This window comes from Ptychodera flava, chromosome 9 (assembly GCF_041260155.1).
Source record: "Ptychodera flava strain L36383 chromosome 9, AS_Pfla_20210202, whole genome shotgun sequence".
NCBI classification, from domain to species: domain Eukaryota; kingdom Metazoa; phylum Hemichordata; class Enteropneusta; family Ptychoderidae; genus Ptychodera; species Ptychodera flava.
In genome coordinates this window covers 42481079-42505829 of record NC_091936.1, presented here as the reverse complement: position 1 = coordinate 42505829, position 24751 = coordinate 42481079, and the positions used below count along the sequence as shown (strand labels likewise).

Sequence of the window (24751 nt, the reverse complement as noted above, 5' to 3'; positions counted from 1 at the left end):
GTCGAATTCGGTATCAATAATTGTTTTAAATCCATGGTGCCGACCTCTACAACGGTAGACGATGCATGCTATGCTTGCAGACAAAGACAGCATACTGCTAACGACACCAAGGACAGTGATTATAAATATGCTGTTCCCCAATGAACCTGCGGTAAAAAGAAAGTATTCGTTTCCATTTGTCAATGTTTAACTTAAAACCGCTGTGATATTAGAAGCATCACCAACGACGAAGATGAAATTACCAAAGTCATCTTTATCATCGTAGAAGTTGACATTTGTGTGGTCTTTGTTGTCATCGTCGCCCCACCATCATCTGAGGAACCTATTTTTGTAGTAACATATTACATATTTCATTACGCCTAAGCGAATATTGGAGGACTGTCTCGTATCATAGTTAACTGGTTCAGCAGAGACACAATGGTTGTTCCTGGTGCTGTGGTTTCATTGCTCGGTGATAGTGTCTTCAAATGTTACTCTTGTTTCATTTCCTGTATTTATTTAAGTATTGTGATAAAATGCATGGCATGTTTGTTCATATGACCATCGGCATTAAGGGCATTGGTATCTTTTTTTATATCTGCCATTCATTCGTTAAAAACGGTACGTTCGATCATCCTTTGCCCCCCCTTATTACCGTTCATTGTGAGTTCTTATATTAAGTACCTTCAGGGATATCTTCACCTCCCTCGCAATGACATTTTTCGACATTTTCGTCACAGGTAAAACCCTTTCTCTCATCGCATTCACATTTAATATGGCAGTACAGTCCACATGTCGCTGCGATACATGTGCAGTTACCATTCTTAGGATTGCAGGTTGAGTTGTTCTCACAAAGACATTGCGACGTACAGTTAACACCATACCAGCCCGATGGACATACTGGAACAAGAACAGGTGGTTATATCAAAATTAGGTTTGTCCTTACTTACGAATTAAAGGGACAAAGTCACCCAGTTTTCATGAATTTTGTTTGATACGAGATACTACTTATATTGCTTGACATGTTGAAAGATACTGAATGAATTGGTGACCATAACTATCGCGAAAATGAATTAATGGCCATGACCATTAATTCATTTTCGCCATGATTTCATTTAATTTGTCTAACATCGGCGTCGAATATATGCATGGTAACCCATTCATTCAGTATCTTTCAACATGTCAAACAATGTTAGTAGTATCTCGTATCAAACACAATTCATGTAAAAATGGGCGACTTTGTCCCTTAAGTGTAAAACTACTGTTAGTGTACACATTTCACTGCTAAAATTTCACTGTGTGTTATTATCGCTGTTCGACGAATATCATAACTAGCATGGTCTATCTGGGTCAAAGGTTTTTTCGGTCATCCGTAATTTTGAACGTTTCTACGATGTCAATTCTTATGATACATATTCAGAAACAGCAGATCATTACCGTGCAATAGTCTAATATGTAAATGACATGAACCTCTGAGCGTGCGTCATTGACAATAACATACGACAGTATCTTTAAAAGTTCTGTCGGGCGCACAAGCCAGCAAAATTGATGTAATTATTGTCTCTGGGTGCCCTATGTTAATTGACAATGTTGGGTTTTTATCCAATATATCGCTAAATAGATCATATTAAGAATCATCAGGCGGAGACAAAATCAGTGATTGTTTTAGTTACAAACAGCTGTTGTCGTTACATTAGAAAACAAAGTATAAGTGTAACGTTATACCAGTGATATAACAATGGAAAACATAAGAATGACGCCTTAAGAGAAGAGTAAGGTGTTTTCTAAGACCACTCTTGTCGTATAAACTATTTCTTTTGACGAGAACATTAATCAAGGTCATAGTTGATGTCTCTGTAAAGCCCAGTTAAGTTACTTGGCCACCTTCATCGCAGCGAAGACCAGTCCAACCAGTTTGGCATTCACAGCCTCGATATCGATCACACAAGGCGCCATTTTCACAGTCACAATGCAAGTCACATTTTACACCAAAGTAGTTTTCATGGCAACCTGGAAGTGAATTAAATTGGTCATCTGTATTTGAAATGATAAACTAGAACATTTGTATGCCATTGCAAAGCCAGATATATAAACATAGATACATACATAGATGGATGAATAGATGAACATACCTATCTGCCTACAAACCTTCCTGCCTACCTACCTACCACCCTACCTACCTACCTACCTACCTACCTACCTACCTACCTACCTACCTACCTACCTACCTACTACCTACCTACCTACCTACCTACCTACCTACATACATACATACATACATACATACATACATACATACATACATACATACATACATACATACATACATACATACATACATACATACATACATACATACATACATACATACATACATACATACATACATACATACATACAGACAGACAGACACACACACACACAGACAGACAGGGGATAGGCAGACGTTTTGTCAGTGTTAGGAACGTACGAAAAGACGATGGTTGGAGTATACATAGTGAATAAAGCGTGTAAAAGATTCTCAAATTATCGAGGATAGAAATATTCGTGTCGTAGCAGTTCCTGTTGCGTAATGGGAAATGTGACATTTTGTTGTCAGAGAGTGTTGAGGCTGGCAATTTTAAAGACAATGACAATATTACACGGGTGTTTTCTTGTACTTGTACATGCAAACCAATGGAATTGGCCGAGACTGTGCAAGTCATGGCTAGTCCCCTACCTTAAATGGATGTTCTTCCCGTACATAAACAAACATAAAAGTACGCGGCCGGGGATCGATTATGGCTAATTAAATGTTATTATATGATAAGTGGACAGCGTCATCCCGGTGCATTAATATATATATTTACTTAAGTAAATAATTTGGTACAATCAATGGTAAGCGACTGGACAGAAATTACAGGGGGACTGGTGAATCAACATTTTTGATGAAATTTCAAGATCAAATAACTTGTACACAAATGTATTTTTATCTCCAAACAAAAAGTAGTTACATAAATTATCAAATGTATAAATATAGCTTGTTTTGTAAGGAAAATTGATAATAGTTTGTCAATTAAACTTCCATGTTTTGCAATTTGAATTTTTGGGCACATCCGCTTGCGCGATAAATTGCGACCCACCCCGTAAAACACCGGCCTTCCTCTGTAATTTCTGTCCAGTCACTTACACACCTACTAACCTTTCACTGATAGTGTTCTTTTAGCGGAGACATTATTTCCACTTGGATCAAGCACTGAACATGAATATACTCCAGCAAATTCATCTTTAAAATTCGATATTGTCAGATGAGATATGTTTAAACTGTACAATGGAAAAGATTCAGAGATTCGAAGAGACATTCGGAGAGAGACATTCGGTGAGAGAGAGAGAGAGAGAGAGAGAGAGAGAGAGAGAGAGAGAGGGAGAGAGAGAGAGAGTGAGAGAGAAGGAGAAGGAGAGCTTTCAAATGGTTTACTGATTTGTAAGTTACGTTTTGAATTATTCAAAGGGTATAAAAAAATAAATAGAGCTTTATATATTTAACATAGATTTTCGGATTGATTAATACGATGTTCTGAATGTACTGTAATGAACTTGGACATTTACGCTTCATTGCTGATATATATATATATATATATATATATATATATATATATATATATATATATATATATATATATATATAAAATATTTGTGTGTGTATTTTATGTGTGTGCGCGTATATATATATATGTGTGTGTTTGTCTGCGTCTGTGTCTGTGTGTGAAAGTGATAACAAGTATCTCGATGACATTACATCATCGTCAATACAATCTTAATTTGAAGAAATCAAATTTTATTGCAATATGAAAATACTGCGTTTTGCTCTAGCTGGGAAGTGCGTGAATGAGTTATGTTTTTAGGATATGAGAGGCTTGCTATACGTACTCACAGGAGAAAATATATAGACATCCTTTTGCTTTCATAAGAGTTTGTCTTCCAGCTTTAATCAGCATGTCTCAAAATTACTATACAATTATATAAATATTAGTGAATACAATAAAAAGTAATGTGAACTGTTCTGACAGTGTGCGATGGCTTGTACATGGATGTGTCGGAGTTTAAGTTCTCAATCTCTTCCCTAATATGCCCTTGTGGGTCACGTTATCACTCTAGTGATCTGAATTGCCTTGTTGTTTCCCCCGTCTCATTCAACACCTTTAAAATTGCCAAGCAAATCACTGGATCCGAGCGTGCTTTATGAAAACCCAACAGACTTTTGATCAATAGTTTTATTGATTGATCGACCAATTCATTGATTTATTGATGATACTTTGCCTTACCTTGTGTCAATACTGATTGTAAAATACTTTGAGTTTTTCGAAAACTATCGGAACCATTCAGGTACCACGTTACCGTACTATTCATCAATACAATGTTGTATGTCTGGGCTTGCAGTATTTTCTGATCACCGATGAAGACTTCCCAGTCCGACGCGTTTAAAAGAACTTCACTGTGACCTTTAAAATGAAACGGGGTAGAAGTTGTTGGGCACAAATGACGCCACATGCTGCGGCACTAATTGTTATATTGATTTATGTAAATAAAAACTTTTAAATCTGTCTGAGAATTTCAACGAAGAGGGCAACATCGCGCTTCAATAGGCCAGATATGAACTCAAAATGTTTCCTTGTTATAGTTTACGTTGCAGAATTCTTACATTATTGGTATGTTTACCACTTTAAAAAATGTTATGGTCAATGTTACTAGCAATATTCATTGAGTTTTGTTGATATGAAAATATCATGACGCATACAAAATAGCAATTATCTGATAGGAAAAGGCTAAATATATCTCACTGCTGTGATATCATGGTATCATCACATTATGTAAAAAGTTTAACTACCCTCAAGTCCTATACGTTTTATTTGCCAATTGCAAATTGTAACAGCTCATTAAATATGCAAAATACCAAAAGTCACTAATTAGGAACGTTTGTTGAATATAAAAATTAGTATTTTGCTGCTGTGAAAATGCTAAATTGCCTCGTTTTAAATCACAGCGTCTTCAATGTACATGACAAGTTTCGTTAACTTTGGTCAAGACGACCTAGAGATATGTTCCCTATTATAAAGTTCATTGTCATGACATATCTTCTTGACCTAGAAATTTTCCCTATGCCTCAATTATATACACCTGTAGGTAGATCCACAGGATATGGCAGTGTCATGTTTCAACTTACTGTATGCAACATATCTCGAAATACTGGACACGAACTCACTAATTGTAGTAATATCATTAATTATTCAGACAACAACAACAAACTCCAGTCAGTTGTAGCAATACCATATTGCATATGTGATCCAATATTACGCCCGTGCTACTTAGCTGTTGATTAAGCCAACTTTATGCAGTCAGAAATTCCGTTAATACGAAGGCAAAACCACCTCTACCGAAGGTTGTAAATGAGAATTTAGTTGCCATCCCTGTGTTCAAGATTGAGATAACATTACCATGCGTACTAACCATGAAAACGTCTTGTTCACACAGCTCATTTGTCCTATCTATCAAAACCAAAGGAAAAAATCTGGTGGCACTGTAACTCACAGACCTTTCTCTGCAGATCAAATATGAATTTGTGTATATTTTTTTTCCTTGTCACAGAATCTCTTAGGAATTATGAAAATCAGTGTAGCTGAATTCAGTTCCCCCAGACACACTGTCTGCATGACTTAAATAGCAGTGATCTCATAAAAACGTGTGCTTCAATAAACCAATTATCGTTTAGAGGCTTTAATAAATTGAAGTGCTATATTGTCTCAATCGTCAGCACAGTGTGTCAATCGTTAGGTCTCAATTACAACCCTTAGTGAAGCTGGTTTAGCCTTCTTATTAATAGAATTTCTAACTTCATCAAGGAAGCCTAATCAACAGTTAAGTGGCCACGGGTGTATTTAATCCAAGGTGGTTATTGAGATATCGCCTATTTTGCTGAAATCATTTATTATGCCAAGCAAAAACGAATCAGATGTCACAATTTTCAAAGTTGATATTTGTACTAAATTTATCTTTAATCTGATCAGTGGTTTTGAAAATTTACGTTCACAGACGGATGGGCGGACGGTCAGACAGAGAGACAGACAGACAGACAGACAGACAGATAGACATTGCTCCGACATTAACACAGGGAAGCGGGGTTATGTTCTGTTACATGTTGAGTATTTCTTCAGGACTTTGAAGTGAAGAAATTGTCATGACCAGATAATGACTACCACTGAGTAATATTGGCCTAAAAGCAAGGATTCGGAAAGCAAATGAGCGGAATATATCAATACTGTCAGTATTCTGTGTTACTTCAATACGAAAATTCTATTATCAAAAATTGAAAGCAATGAGCAGGATTTTAATTAAGATAATGCTTCGTAATAGAGCAAAACTGCAAATTCGTTTCTGAGAACAGAATATTGATCGCTTCTCACATTCTATCCTCGAAATTGTACTCACGAATATCGCACGCAGGTCCCCGCCAACCAGGAGCGCACTTACAGGAGCCTCTTAGCGCATGACAGGTCGCTCCATTTTTGCAGATGCAGACCTCTGAACAATCCATGCCGAAGTAACCATCCGGACATCCTTGAATAAAGAAAATAACAACCCGTCCCAGAATTCAAACGTAAAGATGATTCAGTGATAGTAAACTGAATACTGAAAGTGAGATCCTCTATTCAAAATGTCACGCAATCTCGAATCTAGTTCTAACTGTGTATAGGGCGACAACACCCGACTTCTCGAAAATGAGGCGCCAAAAAGTCAGACCTGTAGATCTGTTTATTGATGAAAACACGTTTTGAAAATTTCTTTGTCAGCCATAATACTACTTAACATCGTTTGAAATGCTTTTTGCACCCTTTTAATCGTCATTCCAAATTGCAAACAAAATTTTATTAAGCTTTCCTGACTGTCTGCGTTCTTCAACTTACCAAGCATCCTAAATCTCCCCGTAGTGTCGAATCTATAATTCCTACCGGGTAGCCACATATCACACGTAACAGTTTCTTCTTGTAGAACAAACCGTCGGGAAAATTCATCTGAGAAATCCAATCGAACAAAGTGACTGTTTTGGTTTGACAAAAACCATCGGTTTCTTTGTAGATGTGTCGCTAAGCTATCTAGCGACTTAATGATCAATTAAAGACACGTTCAGAAGAGAGAGAGAGAGAGAGAGGAGAGAGAGAGAGAGAGAGAGAGAGAGAGAGAGAGAGTAATTCAAAAGGTTATACAGCTCCTAACCATTCGGTCAATAGTGAGAGTAACGCATGGAATGATTCTGCATGGGGTATAGGTGAAAAGTTTAAAGGTCGGGCTATCTATAGCTGTAACTATGGCCCTGTACATGTCCTAACATTACGTTTTGTGAAATTGCAAAAATACCAGCCACTCTTTCATATAGAAACTGACGTTAAAAGATTGTTGCTAAATAGCAGAATGCTCTTGTTATCTAAAAAAGAACGAAAAGAAATTAAAAACTTATCTGATCGTCTTCAACGTGTAGGACCTAATTTCATTGTCATATTCCATATTATGTGTAAACAGTTTCACGCAACGATACATTCCATTTACCTCATATGATAGTAGACGCCCACCATAGATCGTTGTCGCGTGTTCGCTGTTCAATTCTTCACAGGTGAAGGAGATTGTATTCAATGGGACGGTGCCGGCGAAAAGCCGCACAACATTTTGAAGCGGCAAACCGTCTACCACGATATATATGGAGAAGCGACCTAGTGAGCGATTAATATAGGGATGGATTCTCATTACAAAATGGAACATTGTAATGTACGTTAATGGAAAATAACTTTATTCGCATAAGTTACGAATACTTGATGATTGATCACCTAAATAAGCGACATACCTTTGAACTGATTTTATGTCTGCAGCCATATATCGCCAGAAAAGATTTATATTTGTAAACTTGAAAATGTATTAAGATGTAACAATGTGAGAGAGAATTGATACAAATGTTTTGATGTTCATATTGTGTCCAAACGTTGTTGTCATTATACTAAACGTGTGTCTCATTTGAACGGCAAAGTAAAGTTCTAATGTATGGCATGAAAACTCTTACAGTCATCAGTGACGTCCAAGTAGCATCTATCTATCCACAAATTAGCGCACTCCTTGTTACATGGTACATTATGTGCTCCGAGGAAGACTTGGCCAACGAAAGGCTGAAAGAGAAATTATGAATTAAATAAGACACTATCTGAATTATAGTGATTCTTCAAACGTCACTGAAACAGATAATCGTTGACGCTGTTTGAAACATGCAGGAAAATTCTGGTAAAGTCAAGGTCAAATTTCAAAGTTTATATACCATTCATCGTTAAAGGTCAGTTTCCATCTTTATGGAAATTGGCTCGTGTTAGTCCAATCCATAAAAAAGGTCCAATAGACGAACCTGGTAACTACAGGCCAATAGGTGTACTTCCTGTACTTTCCAAACTCCTCGAGCGCCATGTTCACAATCACCTTGTAAATTTCATGGAAACACACAATCTCTTCTTTTCTAATCAATCTGGATTTCGTGCCAAACATTCTTGTGAAAGTACTCTTGTTGGTCTGGTCACTCATGGACTAAAGAAATCGATTGTGGAAACAACGTTGGCTCAGCATTTTTAGACCTGAGCAAAGCGTTTGATCTCGTTGACCACACAATCTTGTTGTCCAAACTAAAAACCTACGGGTGTTCTGATCATACCCTGTCTTTTTTTAAATCATACTTATTTACACGTAAACAATTTGTGCAATTTAATCGTACAAACTCAGATGTTATTGATGTCAGGGTCGGTGTGCCGCAAGGTTCCATACTGGGGCCATTACTCTTTATTATTTATGTTAACAATTTGCCCCTTCACCTTGAAAATTCATCCTGTACTTCCTTTGCAGACGACACAACACTTCATGTTTCACACAAGTCCTTAAACACCATTTCTACTTACCTGAATGCTGATCTAAAAATAGTTGAAAATTGGTGTCTTACTAACAAACTTTGTATCAGTCCCAGTAAGACAAAATCAATGATTATCACATCTTCTCAGAAGAGACGGCACATTAACAATGAAAACTTCAACCTCACTTTGGCTGGTAAAACTATTGACCGCGTCTCATCAGAGAGGTTGCTAGGGGTCACTATTTCTAATAACCTTGACTGGTGTGAACACATTTCAACCATTGAAAGCAAAATCAATTCCAATTTGTTTCTTTTGGCACGCATCAAAAAATTTCTTCCTCTCCACTCACGCAAGCTATTTTATTATTGTTTCATCTCACCACACATCAATTACTGTTCTAATGTTTGGAGCTTTACTTCCAGTAGCAATATCTATGCATTGGAGCGTCTACAGAGACGTGCAATGAGACTTATTCTTGACATTGTTCCGCCTCTTTCCACTTTTCAAATGTATACTCAGCTTCATTGGCTGCCTATTAACTTGAAACTCCGTTGTAACCGTATGGCCCAAATTTACAGAGCAACTCACAATCTAACCCCCGACTACATAACCAGTTTGTTCAATAATTACGTCCCTTCTAGATCACTTCGTTCTTCCGATCAGAATCTCCTTAAAGTTCCCAAGGCACGTACACTTCTCTATCAGAACACCTTGTCAGTTGCGGGTGTGGATGAATATAACAATCTCCCCAAATCAATAAGGGACTCTGAGTCACTGACTAGTTTTAAGAAATCTTGTAACAACTGTTTGTATAATACTTACTTGTCTGATGCCTTTTCGTAGTTTTTTATATCTATTTGTTCTTGTGTGTTTTTTGTGTTTTCATGTTTGTGCTGTAAAGTGTTTTATGACTTTCTTTTGTCTATTCGACCTCCACGAAAAGAGGTGTTTCACCTATGGAGTTATCGAGTTTAAATAAAGATTATAATAATAATAATAATAACAAGGCAGTATTGCTGAAGGCAATGAGTACTTGGGCCGTGATAGAGTAATTTTGAGGACAATATATACTACTATTCAAATATGGTCTTGAATTTCCTCCTGTCAATGAGGCATTTGATTAACTGGTTATTAAACGAAGCAATGGCATGACAACGGCAAAATATGTCTAGCAACTTTTGTGGAGTTTGAGGCAGGGGTTCTTTATTTATAGCGGGAATTGCTTAAATTCCTTAAATATTCAAATTACAGCAAATTTCTTTTGTTCTCGATGGTAGATGTCTAATATTTAGATGGGCATATTTAGATTTCTACCCTATAGTTATCCCTATATACCAAAAATCGGACATCCAGCTCTATTGGCTTGCTCAGAATTAGATATGCGCATAATTAATGAGGTACAATATGTGGTGTCATAAGGTGTCCCATCATACCATTTATGAAGGTGTAGCACTTGTGGTTACTGAGTTGTGGACAAATATATATATTTGAGGTCAAAGGTCATCGAGGTAACGTGATATTTTGTCAAAATAATTGTATTGCTAAGTTATTCCTATATACCAAAAATCAGACCTCTAGCTCTATTGGCGCGCTCAAATTATATATGCGCATAATTAATGAGGTACAATATGTGGTGTCATAAGGTGTCTTATCATACCAAATATGAAGGATGTAGCACTTGTGGTTACTGAGTTGTAGACAAATATATATATATTTGAGGTCAAAGGTCATTGAGGTCACGTCACATTTTGTCATAATAATTGTATTGCTAAGTTATTCCTATATACCAAAAATCAGACCTCTAGCTCTATTGGCTCGCTCAAAATAAGATATGCACATAATTAATGAGGTACAATATATGGTGTCATAAGGTGTCCTTTCATACCAAATATGAAGGGTGTAGCACTTGTGGTTACTGAGTTGTGGACAAATATGTATATTTGAGGTCAAAGGTCATTGAGGTCACGAGAAGTTTTGTCAAACAAATTATATTGTTAACTTATCCCTATATACCAGAAATCAGACCTCTTGCTCTATTGGCTCGCTCATAATTAGATATGCACATATTAATGGAGTACAATATGTGGCATCATAAGGTGTCCGTCATACCAAATATGAAAGGTTTAGCACTTGTGGTTACTGAGTTATGGACAATAATGTATATTTGAGGTCAAAGGTCACCAAGGTCACATGATATTTTGTCAAAATGTCTGAGATATCTGCGTGAACCGATGGACTCACTGATGGACTCACGGACGGATATGAGCCAATCTATAAGCCCCATGGACTTTATCCGTGGGGACAAAAAAACTGTCACTGCATCCTTTAGGCAATATCATAGACTCTCCACAGTCGCTGTGCCTTGTTTTGTGCGCGCCGCGATGGGCCTGCATTCGAAGGCTGTGCAGCTGTGAGCACGCGCTGCCAGACACAGCGACTGTCCGTTCTTGCAAGTATATGAATATTCATAAGGGTAGTGACGTCAAAAGAAAAACCTATCTAACTTGGCGGAGAGAATATATACTAGTAGCTGGTAGACCTATATACGCGGTATGTTTTTATTTTTCATTTTTCATTTTATTTGGCTATGCTACCTGTCATTTTTGTTTTGATTAACGGATGTGTGGAGTTCTATAAAGTACCCGGATCAGGCAGAAATCCGACCGGTCGCTTGCAAGAACGTCCAGACCCTGGGATTCGCGTCGCGTCTCTGAAGGGCGCGCGCGTGTTCCAACAGGGGAGAACGCGAATCGCAGGGTCTCTGCCAGACTAGCAATATGAATACGATGAGAAACTAAATTTTTTTATTTTTCTTGGCATCATACATGCGAGTCTATGGAGAACTCAACTGCCTTATACATGGGAGTCTATGGAGGTGTAAACTAAAAAGTCCTCTAACACGGCCAAATTTGATAGCATTGTGAAACAAATCGACGTGCATCTGTATGGGGTTGGGTACTAGGCGTGAACGGACGGACGGACGCACAGACATGACCAAACCTATAAGTCTCCTCGGACTTCGTCCGTGGTGATTAAAAACAACGCAACAGTTATTACAGCTACACCGGCGGTAGGTTCATATCCAGAGCCCCGTACGGTCTGCCGCCGTCGCTTGAAAACAATCTCATGCACCCGGCCATATGGGCAGCTGGCCGGATGCATGACTTCCCGGAGAAGGCGAGCTGTCACGTTCAAGCTCAGGATTATTTGTCGATCAAATTTCAGTAAATTTACCTTACCTAGATGAAATTTTGTCTATAGGCTGAAATTTCGCCAAAGTTTGACAAAATTACATCGATTTTTCAGGTTCATATGCGACATTTTTGAGTTTTGAGTGCAGACAGAAATAAGTTTTGAGGCAACATGGCTGCGACCCCATGTTGACCCCTGGCCCTGCGTACGATGCTATGTGCTACAGCTAACACACAGCATCGTACGCAGGGCCAGCGAGAGAGTTGCCGACATCGACGGTTATTTACGAGAAGTGAATAAAAGACTGTCATTTTTGGAAGCGATCGAGTAGCTGAGGTAGGCTGGGATACGACTTGGGCCCAAGAACGCTGAATTTCGGCAGTAATTTGGCTTTTTACGTCAAGTCCCAAAATGGATTTGAAGTCACCGACCCAACGTACGGGTCTTTGCAGGGCTGTGGTGAGCGGGGCGGTAGCTGTAGCGGAACACACAGCATCGTACGCAGGGCTAGTTGACCCCCAAGTGAAAATGTGTTCGCGATCAAATCTTCCTATATTTTTTTCAGAATTTTCAACAAAATCATTGCTTCTTACATCTTTTGTAAAATATAAAATACTAAAATAAAACTGCGATGTGCCATGTCTCCAGATTTCTAAAATATCGTTCGTTGGCCGTTCGACGCAAACTTGTGACGCAGTTGAAATTCAATACTGACCGCCAATGAGACGAGATCATTCTAGACATCCTCCAAATTATCCAACCATTCGCATTGGAGTTCAGCTCGCTTAGAGTATCATAACATTTTTCGGCCTTCTTTTAGATCGACCCTAATATCTCCCATTTAGGAAATAAATACACAAGCTAGCTACCTCGACAAAACTTCGTGCACCATCCAAGACCAAACGCACTACAAATCTGTCTTGACGTCATCATCTCCTTACATGGTAATCGGCATACCGTATTTTTTAGCAAAGGGGACACAGAATACGTCGGAGTATTCGGTTTCAAAACGTATTACATTGTGTGATGTTGTCAAAAAAAGTCATGTTACTGCAGTGGTATAAATTACAAAACACAAAAGTTCAAATCAGTTTATTTTGGACTGGCTTTACCCAACATTTCATATTGTTTCTTATGCCAGATTTGACCACGTGCTTACTGGCGACCCCTTTTCATGCAAATTTTGTGTCAAATGATGTGTTCCCCTGGAAAAACAAACGTGCGATTTCTAAATGAAGGAGGCGAAATTTGCCCTCAAGACTCGAAACCACCCCTTTATGGGGTGTACCTAGCTATTTTTGGCGAGCTTCTCGAATCTGCAGCTCTATTTCGAAATGATGGTCTGGTTTTCTCAGCTCAAGGATAAGTGTTCTCCATCGCTGTGGGCATTACTATTCTCAACCGGGGGTACAGTTTCCAGTCGTAATGTTTTTCATTGTGTCCGGGATATAAAACCTTTCCTTTTCAAACTTTCTCTTTGATTAACACTAATCTACATCTTGTCAGTGATTAAACATGTTTCAAGTTTAAATGTTAAATTCTGGTCTCGAGCCCTCCTGTTCGACCAAACCGAAATTACCCCCCCACTTTGGCTCGTCCAGTGGGTGTAGCAAGGGTCGTGCCATCGCCTAGTAAACGGAGGGTGCATTAATTGTTGCATTTCGATGCACATTTTGATTATATTCAGAAGATTTTGTGGCAAAAACTCAGATAGAGAAGCATTTATATTCACATCTCACTTATTCAATAACTGGCTGAGAGCAGCACTTCCATTCAGTTAACATCATTACGCCATTTATTATGCCAAGAAAGATGAAGCCAATACGTTTTGCCCTCCCTGGTCTCAGCCAGAAATGGTTATACCTTACAGTTTTTTTCCCACGGAATGAAAACAAATGTACTTGGGCTGAGGCCCAAGTACAATAATCGAAATTTTAACGTGATGAAGAGCCCAGACGCGATTGGCAACGCTTATTGTATTTGCACATTATTTGGAATGTCTCTTGTTTATTGCTGTCAATTGCATCTCAACCTTCACTTTAAATTGCAAATTAAGTCGAAATAGGCTTTTTATTTCGCTGAATGTATCGAGAAAGATGCCTCCTAATTTGATTGATTTACCAAAATTGTATGCAATGCTCTATTTCGGGTAGTTAGGTGAGGGATTGGTCATTTTCTTCGGTTTGGGGAAGTTGGATCCACGGGTGTCATCCTGTTTTTTTACTATAGCGATAGGGGTCAACAGGTTTTTTGAAATGCTCACTCGGGATTAGGGGGTTCAGTGTGTTACTTAACGAAGGCAGGGGATCATAATTGCATAAAATGCATTATCACAAGCCACAAACTAATCCTTCAGTTACAGTTTTCGGCGTGCCCTATTGACCCTTGAGTGCAATATACCTGCGATAACTGAATATTTGCAAATTAATTGAAAGTCTATTTCACAAAGCGTGCTCATTATGAAATCAGTAGTGTAAATACAAAACGACAAAAACCTGATCCTTATTTTTTTCTAAGAGAACTCAGTACAGATAGATAATGAATTGCGTCATTACAGCGATGGACACCAGAAACGCCGAATCTGTCAATACATGGCAGACTCCTTCAGAAGATTTCATTTTATCGTGACATGAGTGTGTTTATTTTGGAAAGCAGAGAGCCCTCCGCATCGAACGAATGTAGGATTTGTGTTTATTTTTTGACAAGAACGGGCATTTAATTTGCCGTCCGGACAAGTCTGTTTCACACCTTGGTGATAGCGTACGTGTGAGAATTTTGACACGTAGCATAAACTCACAGCATAAAACTCTTCACTATTAAAACTACCAAGCTCACATCATGCCTGTGCGTCGTACGGAGCGAAGAGATGCGGTGATTTGTTTGTTCACATATATTTCGTTGCCATGTCAACAGGAGACACTCGCTCACTACCTTTACGTGTACCTGTTCGGAGGTAGACCGTACCATGCTAACGGTAAAATGTTTTCTATATTTTGTCTAAAGAACTGTATGAACTTTGATGAAACAATGACGGGATAGCACTGCACGATTCGACAAATTATTCCTTCCCGAAATTTCCTTGTTCCTCAAAATCCTTAAAATTTATATGTCGGCAATATGGCATCGTAAGCTTATGTGGAGAGCGGAAGCTATTTTACCTAACTCTCGATTGCAAACGTAGATCAGGGATACTTTAAAACTGATGACGTTTATAGAGCATGTGTCGACTCTCACCGTAAAATATTAAGGTCGATACTCACGGTAAACGTCACTTGGATTGAGCGATACTGACATGGGTATATGATAATGGGAAATAACTCTCGTATTGTTTGAAAAAACGTTCTTTTATGGACTCCCAACTAACATGGTCCCCGCATGCAAATAATATATTTCGAACTACGACAGTAGGAGTACACGACTTCTATTGTACTCCTAAAATACCCGGCGACAAAGCAAATTGGTACCATCAAGCCATTCACATTTTGGAGTTCTTTCCAAAGTTTAGCTTAATATGTCTTGTAGTCAAGATATATGCAACTTAAGTCGCAGATATTATTATTACGTTGTGTTTAAAATAATACATATGTTTAAAAACACACACACACACCACCACCACCACCACCACACACACATACGTAGTCGTCCGGCCGGTAACGGGACTTGTCCTTTTGACAGGCACAGCAACTTTCATTAAAAGGTCTTGGCCAATGTTCATCATCTACGACGGTGACTTCTATGGTGTGCTTAACACATACGCCTTCGCCTGTAGCCTGGTAATAAGAATACTTTTGGTTAATTATAAAGATCTCAGTAAGCAATAAAGAAAAGGGGAAATGGTTAAAGCAAACATGATGCTAGATGCATGAAAAAAATAAAATGGCGAAATTAACCAATACGCTCAATGACAACCGCATCAACTACAAATTCCTGTTCTTTTTTCTGTTCAAAACTAATAGAAATGAACCTGATTTGATTACTACCATGAAACCATTTGAAGTGACAATCATTATACAATGTTACCTAAATTTTACTGAAATGTTAACTTACATTGAGTCCATCGTAGGATAAGACACTCAGCGTATAATTTTGATCGATGTCAAAGTCGAGATATCCCGAAAGGTACACAGTGCCATTGTTGCTTACATCAAACCTCCCATCCTGAATACAATAAATGTTTAAACCTGTGAACAAAACCTTGTCTGCGCAGCTACATGTATGTTCTTCATTTACAACGATCTGATATCTATATTGTCGCAGGAAAACCACACAATTATAGAATACTTTCTCGGCATCACAGAACCTTTTCAATTTATAGGCTATATTTCCTTAAGTCTCGATGGGCACTGAAACTATCTGAGAAAAATAAATGGAAGCTTTGCCCGAATCCCGACCAAAACAGCAAGCGTCTGCAAATTGAAAATAACTTGCACAATATAAGTCAGTAAGTCCAAGTTGAGCTTGCTTTTTCCCGTTTACACCATCGCATTCCAAGACGGATACACTATAGGTATAACAAACCTTGTTCGTAGTTTCTTCTATAAAGAAATGGCTGGTAGGGTTATCATTTGAAGTTTCTATCACTACAATCTCTGTACCAATGAGAGACACCTGAATGTAGAAATAACACACCTTGATAAGAGAATGAATGGAATTACATGGAGGATATTGTTAGCGGATGGGTAGCCATCTATCATTCCAAAATTTCTGTAGGTCATGCAATTTACGCATGCGTTACTGATATCGTCACGATTGACAATTATGATCGAAATGGCGCCTGCTAGAATTTTCTCATCACTTCTACGTTAACCTTTTGCCATGGCTTACTGCATCCTAGCCTCAGCTGCAGCTTCTCGAAGCTGTGTTAGCCTGAGTTGTTCGTATAAATTTCATGAGATCAATAGAATCTCTCACTCAGTGGGTTGGGATTGAATGTCTCACACGGGTTCGGGAATTTCTGCCCGGCTTGTGTGAGACAGAAATTCCCCAGTTCGTGTGAGACAGAAATTACGCATTACCTGTAAGATATTCCATCTCAGCCCATTATGGCGTGAGATTATTTTTCACAGGTCCCTCAATACTTGAGAAAACCGACTTTATCGTATATTATCGTAGATGACAACAACATCACTGACCACTTTTTTCTTATTTATATCATATATTGTCCACTTTCACTTACAATAAATGCTTCACGAACATACCGATGGCAGTTTTCTTCTTGAGCTTTGCTGTGACAACATTTCGAATAATTATTTGTTGATGTAATAGTCCAAAGAAGCACATGATGACATCGTGATTTGGTCTTATATCATATATTTGTCACAAATGGGGAGTAAGAGTGCAAAACCTCTGTCACCTTGAATTGTGTCATCCGCTGTAGTTCACAGAACGCGATCATCCATTAGTCAAATAATTTGCACTTTTTGGGGTCAGAGACAGGAAATGGCCGATGAACACGCGTCACACGAAAACATATTTCGTTCGCATTATTTTAAATTGGCTCTCTTGTAATACTGAATTTGCTAAGCCCTCCTAAAGTATAGTACATCTCTTTGAAAACTACCAAATTATTAAGAAAACTGAGATAATGCAAGGAATATATTACGGACTCACAAAGTATAAAGCACTGCTGGCTGCATATAGCAGAGTGAAGACTAAGAAGATGGTGCACAATCAGGCCATGTGAAAATTCATACTGTTTGCAGACTTCAAGAGGAAGGATATTGATATTGTCTCTAGAAAAGTATCATACTTTTGGGGGCAATTAGACCTTATTCTTGGGAAAATGAAAATGTGCATCCCATGAAACTATTGAAATTGTCTGTGTAATCTTTACCAATTGTCAGAATATTAATTCAAGTTGCAGTCTTCAGACAGAGTTAGCAAAGAAATGTGTATATTATCAGCTGTAGCAACCTGCCCCGAATCGCTACACAGCCATCTACGAATCGCGAATTTCAAAAAAGAATTTCAGTATTTTCAAGTGAAAGTATAGCATTAACAAATAGGGTAAAAGAAAATGATGGCTTGGAAATTAAAAGCTGTTCGCAAGACCACCAGCCACGATTTTAAAAGGCTTCCCCTCCCACAAAACATTTGTTTCTTCCCAGTGCTCCTGTCACCATCAGAAAACTCCCCAGTCCCCACTCTTCTCAACAAACGTTCCCTACAGCCTTCTAATTTGACATGATTTGCCCGTTGTTGTTTTTTTCAGGTCAGCCAATATAAGTAAAAATTTTATTTTCTTGGCCTACTGATAAATGAGAGTTGCCCTCTTCCTCACCCATGACATAAATCAGATGCCCTCTTCCCCCGCCCACTGAAACAACGCAACATCTGCCCTCCCGCTCCCGACCGAACTGCTTGCGAAGACATTTTTGCACGACCAGGTTAGTTTGCTGCCCCTGTATTATCATTCATTAAGTATTCAAATTGCTCTCTCACTGCAACTAAGTTGACGGCAATGCATATGGGATCAGTATGTACATAGTTGTCAGATCACGATGGATTGAACTGGTCTTTGTACAATTAAGCTTACTATGCAAACCGGGACTTTCACAGGGCTAATGTGCAGCATGCATTGTATAAGCTGTTATCCAATTGGGTAGCTGAATCTTACCAATATAATTAAAAAAAGACATGAACTGAAAATGCTCACGTGTTTCATTATATTGCAGTTATGTGTAAATTTGAACCTTTGCCACATTTTTGCAACTTCATTGAAAGTATTATGATCAACATAATGAACTATATTCACAGCCGATTAACTCTAAAAGATCATGAAGTATACAATTATGTAATTAGCTGAAATAAAAATACTAAAGTTCTTTGACTGCTGTCATTGTACCATCACTTTATATAGCAAATGTAATTACCTTTAGCCACGTCCTTCGAGCCATATATGCTGAACTGTGAAAGCTCATTGGATATATGCAAATTATAAATTAGCTGACATGAAAATGTGAAATGACTTTCTATATTGTTTTAACCTGGTATAATCATCAATGTTCAAAGCAAGTTTTGCCAACTTTGATCAAGTAAATCCCAGTATAGATCCCTAATTAGGAAAGTTGATTAAATATGCAAACAAGGAATTGGCTGAAGTAAAACTGCTATAATGACTTTCAATAATGTTGTATCATAGTATCTTTAATGTATATAGCAAGTTTCATCTACTTTGGTCCAATCAATTCAAATATATATCCATAATTAGCAAAGTTCATAAATATGCAAATTAGGAAATGGCTGAAGTTTAAATGCTTAATGACTTTCAATAATGTTAAATCATAGTATCTTCAACACACATACCAAGTTTGGTTAATTTTGATCAAGTCAAAGCAGATATATAGCCCTAATTAGGAAAGTTCATTAAATATGCACATTAGCATTTATCTTTCATGTCACCCCTTAATGGTTCCCACTGCTGATATGTCTTGGTGTGATCAACATTTGTAGCAAATCTCATCAAATTATGTGCAGTTGTTTTTAATGTATATCCGTTTTTTCTAAAATCATTAATTATGCAAATGAGCAAAAAGTATGCAAGCCACACCCACCAAAAACTAATCAGTTCTTGCCGTTTGCTAACTGAATCTATGTACCAGATTTGATTCTGATCTGATCAGCCGTTTTTGAGATATTGGACCAACAGACAGACAGACAGACAGACAGACAGACAGACAGACAGACAGACAGACAGACAGACAGACAGACAGACAGACAGACATCGCTGCGACATATGCTCACGTGTGTGAACACGTGAGCAAAAAATACAAATAGACTCCCTAAATCGCTGTGAATAGTGACAATGGACCAATCAGAGAAAGAGCTTATTCAATGCAGCACATCAGCAACTTTCACACGGCCTGTTCTGACTACCCAATTACCAGCAGATGATTTGAATGGTGCAGTTTCTTACGATTTCAAGTCTCGAAGTCGATTGATGTTCTTTAACCGAATGATGATTCGACATGTTGCGTGAGCAATTAATTTCAATGCAGTACATGTGATATGCTAAGATCTTCGACGAAGAACTTGAAGCAGGTCGATTTTAAATTTTTTGCCTCAACGTAAGTTTCAAACCATATTTCCTTTTCACAAAAATATCAAAAACTTATTGACAGTGGTTCCTTTTCGTAGATGGCTGTGTAGCGAAAAATATGTAATGCGTCCTTTGTTATGTAAATTATACCAATATGTAGAGCGCCGCCACTGGTGATATGATTCTTATTCTATGTATTCAGTTAGTGAGTAGTAGCAATGTGGTGGATGTGGTGACGTCCTGCAGTGTTCGCTCTGAGTGTATGAGACATCCAGCCTCTAATCCAAGCCATCCTGCCCAAATTGACGTACTGCCATGAAGATATGTAACTAGAGCGATTCATGCTTCAGTTTTGAACGAGTTTGTCAATGTTTTGGGAATTAATAATCCATTGGAAGTCTTCGACGTCTCTGTCAATATAATGCCATTGGTGCCCGTACATGCTGTGTTGCAACTCATGGAGATTGTCATTCAGTCTGGTAAATAGTGCTGAACTTGGTGTAAGGCAGTGCTGTCGTCATTGACATTGTATTGTGATAGAGAAACTTACTCCATGTTGTTTTTAGAAGTTTCCGAACACAAAGAAATGAGTAACGTAATGCCACTGAGTATGCAAATTAGCAGTTGGAATCTAAGGTTCCGTATACAAGTGCTGTTGTGTCTGTCCATAACAGCATAGCTTCGTTTGTAGCTGTGATATCGCAGCAGCGCGGTGCTCATGCTCTGGCACAGCGTATCCAGATCGCTTTCGGATCAAGGGTCATCGCCACGGAACCTGTCGATGACCCTTGACCCAAGCGTGATCGACACGCACGGCACCGAAGCGATATCACAGGTACGTTTGAATTATCTGCTTGTAATCGTGTAGTCTCTATGTGATGACTGGTACCAAAAGCCTGTTATCAGTTGGTTTTTTTTTCTTTTTTGAAGTTGTATAGAGCTGAACTGAGAAAGAAACTTACTCCATGTTGTTTTGAGAAGTTGCCGAACACAAAGAAATGAGTAACGCAATGCGGAGCATGCAAATTAGCAAAGTTGAGAAACTTCTGTGTCGAGTGTTTCCAAATCAAACTTTCGATCGCTTGCTCAGAAACCTTACTGAGCTCAGAGATGACCTGTAACATCTCTTTTTGGTAATAATTATTTTGATTTATCATTCATTATGCCACTGGCTTCAGAGTGTTATTTTATGTTGAGTATACAGCAACACCTATGCGAGCAAAAGCCCATGCGGCCATGCACAAGTCAGAAAGCTCAAAGTCCCAGCATAAAATTTTATTATGAAATGTCATGATAGCTATTTGCTTGCACTTATGGTTTACAGCTGCGATGTCAAAAGCTTTCCTCAGCTATCAAAAGGTCGCAAAAACACTGTAAACAAATGATGAAGGAATGATTTATATTTCAAACAAGTGACTCTACATTTGAATTTGAAGTCTGCATATTTTCAAGTGTCGACCATGTAAGGCCAAAAATAAATAAATTTTGCTGTTCCGATAACATGGTTTTCAAAAATGGCTAGGTAGGTCAGCTGGATTTTTTTTCCAAAATATTTTATTTTTAGATATGCACTTTTCAGGAGTTCAGGGCGGTTCAAACACTGGCCACAATATTTCCAGAAAAATGTATCATACATATAAAAGGACAAAATAAAAGACCGTCCTCGTTCAAGCAGAAATCAAATGCCAATAGCGTACGCGTGATTTTACGGGTTTTTTTCTTCTTTTTTTCCCGAGCTCTAAAATTAGCGTCGGCAGGTAAAAAATAGGGTAGGTCGGGTTATCGGAACAGCACAATTTTTCGTTCGGCCTAATACTAATGCAGGGAAGGGACCTTTTCCTCATGTTTCATCACAAAGGCAGGCGACGTGGCCATTTGTGACGGAGATGTGGGGAGAATAAGTAGTAAAGTGGTAAATTTAGTGAAGATCCGGTCCTTTTGGCGCGATCTGTCGACATCGTAATATTATGTATGCATACGATGTAACAGGCTGAAACTTTGTTCCATAAATTTGTTCTAGTATAAAAACTTCAAACAGTAACTTCCAGATTCGCCCTGCTATATAAAAATTGATATCTTTACGCTAATTCATGATTCAAAATAACGTCAAATGAATCTCTTCTTTCGAAACAGATTTGATTTTTACTTGGCCATCCGCACTACCCGCGGACCTACAAAGTATGGCATTTGGCATTCCAGAGTTCACTCAATAACAATGATGACAATATTAAGCAATGTTCACAGTTGATTGAAATTAGAAATTAAATATTGATTACACGTGATTTTAAACTTACGAAGCGCCCGCTTTTTACGGGTCGGAAAAAGATGGAGTGGGTACATTTGCGGAAGGGGAATGAGGGGGTAGGCATATTTCATATTAAGATTTTGTACCGAACTTTGGCAGCAAAATCCCAATATTTAACGAAATATGTCTGTCACCACATAAATAGAACATGCTATTATTCTGATTATATAACAGCCACCGTCGCACTACACACATCAGTGCAGGCTTTAATACCTAGCAACCAATGAACCACAAGAGTGCCAGCTTTTAGCATGATTAAAAACGAGCGCAACGAGAGCGGATAAAGTGTGTACAATGTTATTTGGCATTAGATTGGAACCTCTATAACTACGAGCTTGTAAGAACGCACTTCCGTTCTTAATACATCGTTATGGTGCAAGTCTCTTGCTTGATACGGAAAAGTGGTTGGGCAATATAATGCATCACAGTGAAGTACTTGCGGGTTACTAGTACACACATTTTTACTTGGTGCGGTACTCAAAGAGCATGTCATGCTATAATTTCCAGTTATTAAGCCACGCGAACAATTCTAAAGAAACCTCACGCGAGTCGCGAGGAATCTCGTCTGATAGAATTATTATCTTGTAAACGTGGTTTGAACAAAATGTACCTCTTTTACAAAAGCGCGATGCCACTTAGACATTGATATTTTCAAGAGTACTAGTTAGTTAAAAGAATTAATTTTTTAAACGTCAACATATTAAGACAGAAGAACAATTTGGATTACAATGGTTAACAAATACCTCTGTCAGTTTCTTTGAAAAGGAACTTCCTTCGACCAACGTACCACAAATGTCACGATCTACAACGAAAATTGTAAATGATAATTACATTTACCAGTAAAGTACAATGTTTGTAATTGTAGCATTTGCATAGCAATAGGGCAACGCCTAGCATTACCATTGCAGTCTTTCTCGGTTTGAAATTATGTGTATGTACATGTATGTATAATGTATCTATCTATCTATCTATGTATCTATCTATCTATCTATCTATCTATCTATCTATCTATCTATCTATCTATCTATCTATCTATCTATCTATCTATCTATCTATCTATCTATCTACTATCTATCTATCTATCTATCTATCTATGTGTGTATGTATAATGTATCTATGTATCTGTATCTATGTATCTACGTGTATGTATGGGTACAACCATAGCAGCAGAGTGAACAGATACATTTTGCGAGAGTCGGGTATATTTTTTCAAAGATAAAAAATAGTAAATTGAAACGTGTAAAACATTGGTCTATTTGAGAAAAAATCCCTCAGAGAAATACATATTTGACTCACTTTTATGTAAGGTTGTATCAGCTTTGTTTTCTTGGAGGCTGAGCCATGCACAGAAGACTAGCGACGAAATCTTGAAACTTATCATGTTACTGAAGAAACCAAACTTTGAAACTATCATTGTCAAGCAATTCCTTCGTCTTGTTGATCAACACTTCTCAAAGGAATCTGGGCTACACAGGATTATCAATAGAAACACAATTAAAGTGAGCTACAGTTGCATGGAGAATATGGCCTGTATAATCAAATCACATAACAGAGGGCAATCGCCGGAAACAACGTAAAGATCGCCCAGATCTTCGTAATTGCCAAGATTTGAATTGTGACTTTGGAGTGTTATGTACAAAGTAAAAGTCTCACAGGAGACAATGAGGAGGTTAACATAGGCGTCATTGGTAACAACTTCAAAACGAGCTTCGCTAGTAACATGCAATCATTCTATAACAAAACATATGACAACGGTAATGAACAGTCAAAATTAATTTTTTTATCTCCAGAACAAGGACTAGGACTTTGCTATATCATGGTCAATTATTGGCAGATCATCAAGTTACTTTAACATGAGCAAGACATGTAATCTTTTTCTTTTAGAGACGCAAAAAAATCAAACCTGACAAATCAACGCTGTTCAACAAACGACCTGAGTTGGTTTCAAAGCGTCGTCATCACAACAAATATATATATATATATATATATATATAATATATATATAATATATATTATATATATATTATATATATATATATAACATATATACATACATACATGTACATACACTCGTCAGGTATTTTAAGGTCAGATTTTATATTTCAGAATAATGGACAATACACCGATAGAAGCTCTTAGATCATCTTCCCTCAAGGCCAATTGTAGAATCACTGATTTCGGGACATACACTGTCGGAACCGATAATATAACTAAGCAATGTTAAAGTTGGTCGTTTATCAGGTATGTTAGAATGATCCATACCTGTTGTTTTGCTTCCTCATATAACTTGATACATTACATGGCACTTGAATCGTTTCATCGCAT

At 37.9% G+C, this 24751-nt stretch overlaps 1 protein-coding gene and 1 long non-coding RNA gene across 2 annotated transcripts; both read right to left on the bottom strand.

The window, feature by feature from the left end:
* Positions 1 to 667: 667 nt before the first annotated feature.
* Positions 668 to 3270, bottom strand: LOC139139686 (uncharacterized). Its single transcript, XR_011553866.1, has 3 exons — positions 3161 to 3270; positions 1864 to 1989; positions 668 to 879 (listed from the first exon to the last, which is right to left on the bottom strand). It is a non-coding gene; the product is annotated as an uncharacterized lncRNA (long non-coding RNA).
* Positions 3271 to 4244: 974 nt separating this feature from the next.
* On the bottom strand, positions 4245 to 23807 carry LOC139141325 (uncharacterized). The gene is made up of 10 exons (XM_070710954.1): positions 23723 to 23807; positions 23170 to 23228; positions 16602 to 16691; positions 16131 to 16241; positions 15719 to 15853; positions 8066 to 8168; positions 7561 to 7721; positions 6921 to 7116; positions 6445 to 6573; positions 4245 to 4460 (listed from the first exon to the last, which is right to left on the bottom strand). Exons 1-10 carry the CDS (start codon positions 23805 to 23807, stop codon positions 4261 to 4263), a joined length of 1269 nt encoding a protein of 422 aa, XP_070567055.1. The 3' UTR covers positions 4245 to 4260.
* Between the last annotated feature and the right edge of the window lie 944 nt (positions 23808 to 24751).

Coding starts and splice junctions, on each gene's coding strand:
- LOC139141325 (XM_070710954.1), bottom strand. CDS start 23,807: ATGATAAGTTTCAAGATTTCGTCGCTAGTCTTCTGTGCATGGCTCAGC. Junction 15,854..16,130: donor TATCCTACGATGGACTCAAT/GTAAGTTAACAT, acceptor TCTTATTACCAG/GCTACAGGCGAAGGCGTATG. Junction 8,169..15,718: donor GTTACCGGCCGGACGACTAC/GTATGTGTGTGT, acceptor TTTCTCTTTCAG/CCTTTCGTTGGCCAAGTCTT.